Source organism: Salvia hispanica, chromosome 4 (genome assembly GCF_029641045.1).
Source record: "Salvia hispanica isolate PSC_SH4W2 chromosome 4, Shi_PSC_v1, whole genome shotgun sequence".
NCBI classification, from domain to species: Eukaryota; Viridiplantae; Streptophyta; class Magnoliopsida; order Lamiales; family Lamiaceae; genus Salvia; species Salvia hispanica.
The window spans coordinates 40,845,084-40,849,432 of NC_142695.1; the positions used below are offsets into that span (position 1 = coordinate 40,845,084).

The 4,349-nt window shown below is 43.9% G+C and overlaps 1 protein-coding gene across 1 annotated transcript; it reads right to left on the reverse strand.

Annotated features, from left to right (window-relative positions):
* Window positions 1–2,510: 2,510 nt before the first annotated feature.
* On the reverse strand, window positions 2,511–4,020 carry LOC125195151 (uncharacterized). The gene is made up of 4 exons (XM_089069673.1): window positions 3,989–4,020; window positions 3,835–3,922; window positions 3,299–3,745; window positions 2,511–3,212 (listed from the first exon to the last, which is right to left on the reverse strand). Exons 1-4 carry the CDS (start codon window positions 4,018–4,020, stop codon window positions 2,511–2,513), a joined length of 1,269 nt encoding a protein of 422 aa, XP_088925799.1.
* Between the last annotated feature and the right edge of the window lie 329 nt (window positions 4,021–4,349).

Here is a 4,349-nt window from a genome sequence, read left to right on the forward strand (position 1 = left end):
AGCAAATTAAGAAGGTGGCATGCCGTATGCAAATATCCCGCAGGAACGACAGCAACAGGAACAGGCATCATCAGCACCACCGACGCTGAAAAAGCGAGGGAATGTAAGTGGGAGGTTTCAGTTACACAAAGGTCGCATGACGATATGTGGGAAGTTAGGAAGTGGAGGGATCGACATACTTGTGTAGGCCACCGTGCTAACAGAGATCATGCAAACTTTTCATCGCCAATGATTGCTCTGTTGATTCGACATCATGTGCGACAATGTGCCGATTTCAAGGTCTTCTCAATAATAGCTGATATTCACGACAGATTTGGTGTGTCGATCAGTTACAAGAAGGCATGGTATGCAAAGAGAAAGGCTATAGAGTTTGTATATGGTGGATGGGAGGAATCATTTAGGCAGTTGCCAAGCTACATGCTTGAACTCCAGTCACAGAATCCAGACACCATTGTTGAGTGGAAGCACAACGAGCTGTTCAGTCGGAGGCGTACAAAGGTGTTCAACTATGTTTTCTGGGCATTTGGGCCTGCAATACATGCGTTCCAGAAGGCCGCACCGGTGTTAACAATAGACGGGACTCACCTCCGAGGAAGATTTAAAGGTAAGTTGCTTGTTGCTTGTGGTTTTGATGCGAACAAGACATGCTTGCCTATTGCATATGCTGTGGTGGATGAAGAAACCAACGACAGTTGGTCGTGGTTTTTAGATCATTTAAGAACTCATGTGGTGAAATACGAACGAGAGGTGTGCATTATATCAGATAGGCATAAAGGAATCTTCCATGCAATGAAGTCTGAAATCATGACAACCGCCCCGCAGATACACCATAAATTTTGTTTGATCCATATGAGGGCAAATGTTTTGAAGAAGCACAAGGGCACCAATGTGAAGGCCATGATCTGGAAGTTGGGGGTCACTACTCAAGAACGTAAATTTGGCAGAAGACGTCGAGCACTAAATGATGTCAGCCATGGTGCGGTGAGAAAGCTCAATACGATTACAAAAGAACGTTGGTCACTGTGCTATGATGGTGGTCTTAGATGGGGGGTGGCCACAACAAACATGTCGGAGTGCTACAACAACGTGTTGAGGGGTGTGAGAGAGTTGCCAATTAGAGCGTTGGTAGATTTGACATTTTGGAGGACGGTACGTTGGTGGGTGCAGAAGAAGACACTCATAGAACACACCGAAGGTGAGTTAACCCCGTGGGCGAGGGACATGCTTGCTAAGAATGACTCAAAGGGGCGAAAACATTACATTACTGTCATTGACCGAGATATAGGGAAGTACCATGTCCGAACTCGAGGAAGAATAGAAAAGGGAGTGTCAAAGGGCAACAATGTTCAACTAGTCAAGTATTTGGATTCGAGTTGCAGTTGTGGTAAGTGGCAGACGTGGAGAATTCCTTGTTCGCATGGTTGTGCTGTTGCTAGAGACAGAAGTCACGTTATGATTGACCTCATAGATGAGTCTTACTACATCGGTACATGGAGGTCGCAGTACTATGGTCCAGTTTCATTTGATGCACCAAGACACGAAGATTATTGGGTAGAACCTTCATGGAATTTGCACATCACCCCTCAGCAGTTGATTCCTAGAACGCGTGGCCGAGTTAGAAGAAGGAGAATACTTAATCAAATGGATGTCCGCGAGGAAGATGCGCCGAGAGCTCCCCGCCGTTGCAGAAATTGCGGGATAGAGGGGCATGACCGAAGAAATTGCTCAGCCGGTGCTGTTCAGTAAATGTGTGGTATATATTTGCTATCTGTTTGGAATTGAGTTGTGTATTTGAGATATGTTATGTTTTGTATTGACATTTTAGTTGAATTGCAGGAAATGCTGACAACAGATGGCATGGCTTCTAGGGCGAATGTTGGTGATATTTGTTTTGGGGCATATGCGATGGATCTTGTTTGATAGTTACTATGTTTATTTTGTAACATTTGTGAGATGACTATTGAATTTGTTTTGTTGACGGTTATTATGATTTTGATTGACTTTTGTTGACAGTTGTTATGTCAGATGACTATGATGCACTTTTTATTTGCACTATAAATACCTGCAAGTATACAGAGTAGGTATAGTATAGCAAAAGGTTAGTACCGGATATCGAACACGGGGAAGACGTACACAAAGTGTCTATCTCCTACTAGAACTCAATTACTATCTGGAGAAACAAGAATTTTTTTTTGGAAACTTTTGAAAACTGAAAATATTAAACGCAGTAAACAACTACTGTTATTCAAACGGAAGCAAAATCCGGGCGTATCAGACTATTGTTGTCATTTCGAGTATTTTATCAATTATGCTGTAACTGATATTCAAACGGAAGCAAATCACAATCGAAACTTTGTATTGTCATTTTTTAAATTTTTTTTGCAAGAATTCACCTTAAATATGTGGCCAAAACCTGTTTCAATACCAACAACTACCAACATATACCAACATATACCATCAAATAACAACAAATAACAACATATGATGCCAACCCCTATTCTACCAAAGACTTATTTCCCCGAAGGCGTGAATTTTGTTGGAGCTTTCCCTTTGTTCTTCCTTGTTGAAAATCCCCTCAATACATTGTGCATAGCCTTCCCAAACGTACTTGATGAACTCTTCACAGCTGGTCGTGAGGATCCCTCGGTGGGTGGTCGAAATATTACTTCGTGATCTTCTTCCCCGCTCTCTTCTTCCCCACCCTCTTCTTCCCCAACCTCTTCTTCCTCGCTCTCGCCTTCTTCTTCCCCCACCGGATCCACAATTTGATAATTCTGGAAGTATGGATCACGTCCTGCTACCGCTGCGTCCCAATCAGACCCACCGCCAAAGAATGAGTCACATGATGATCGTGCTCCCCACTGCGAGTGCTCGTGGCTTGCACCACTCAACTGAGACCAACCTGGGGGATCGTATTCTGGATGCAGTGGCGATGGTACCGTATACTCGGGCTGCGGCTGCTGCGGCTGTGACAACCTATGCTGTCGTGTCCACTCGTGTCCACCCGTCCGAACACCCGACAATCCATGACGAAGAGAAGTTGGTGGGCGTGGCGGCATGGCCACATTTCGCCGTTGCGAAGCTGGATACTCCATCACATCAGTATGGTTCGTCGCACGAAGGGCCTCAGTGGCTATTTCTCGGATCTGCCGTAACCGAGGGTCGTTGTCATGTTCAGAGGTCAAATGCCATATCCCCTGAAGGGCTTCAACCTAGATAATACAAATATATAATCATTACAATCAATCTATACAAACATCAAACTAAATACATGTTTATGTACAAAAACATAACATACCATCAATTTCAACGAAGAGGCTGTCTCGTTCATCCCAACTGTTGACTGCGTCCCAGGTTGAACTATGTACGACACTGTGATCCTATTGTACCACGCCAGATAGCCCTGATGACAAGAACCTTCCACGGACGCTGTTGCATGGTGAAAAGTTGATTGGGACCTGTCGTGTCTCAAATCCCATTCATCAATGTAGAATTTATGTATCTTTGCCCAATCAGCGCCCTTCCTCCCACGGCGGTGACTTTTACACAAATGTCCCGCCTTATCTAGCATCCTATCACGATACTCAGGAATACCTTGGTAGCGGTTAAATTGTCGGCAAACTCGTCCAGCCTCGTGTGCCTCGACAAATGACCAACACACCAAGTAAGTGTCGCACAAGAAGGATGCAGTCGAATCAATGCAGTAATCAGGCAGGATACAATCTGCATACGGTGTCCACAGAAACTACAAAAAAAAAATATAAATATCAAAATTAATTTCATAGTTTAGAAAATAGTAAATTCATTAACTAACACAACAAAAATAAATTTCACCTGGCCGGGACGAATCAGTGATAACTGATCACGATAATGAGCTACTGAATATCGGGGAGCATTTCCAATTTCTGTAACTCCGTGCCACCTATACAAAAAAATTATGTCAGAAGTTGTCAAAGAAACATAGTTAAGTGAGTTAAAAATACATTACTTGGCTCCAGACGGGGTATACGGCGTGTGCATAGGCGATATCAAAAAGGATGGCCTCAATGTGGACATTCTTTCCCACGCCCATAGCTGCAATAGAACCATAGGTCCACCCACATCTCTTCTCTGTCTGCCTACAGATGCCTCGCATAAATAATGATACAGAAACTCTAAGGCAGCGCTACCCCAGCTGATACTGGACACGTCAAAGGCATCGTCAAAGGCATTCAATCACATAAATGAAACCTTGCACCCTGTGGTGTCCGGTAGAATAAGACCTCCTAACAAGATCAACGCATGAATACGTGCCCTTTGCATGTATACATAATCATACAACCCATCTCCCAACGGTATCGTCGTTTGGT

What these genes read in the sequence shown, in the direction of transcription:
- LOC125195151 (XM_089069673.1), bottom strand. Translation starts at nt 4,020, where the DNA reads ATGCACACGCCGTATACCCCGTCTGGAGCCAA. An exon ending in TATACCCCGTCTGGAGCCAA is followed by an intron (nt 3,923 to 3,988) that starts GTAATGTATTTT and finishes TTTTTTGTATAG; the next exon opens with GTGGCACGGAGTTACAGAAA. An exon ending in CCTCTTCGTTGAAATTGATG is followed by an intron (nt 3,213 to 3,298) that starts GTATGTTATGTT and finishes TGTATTATCTAG; the next exon opens with GTTGAAGCCCTTCAGGGGAT.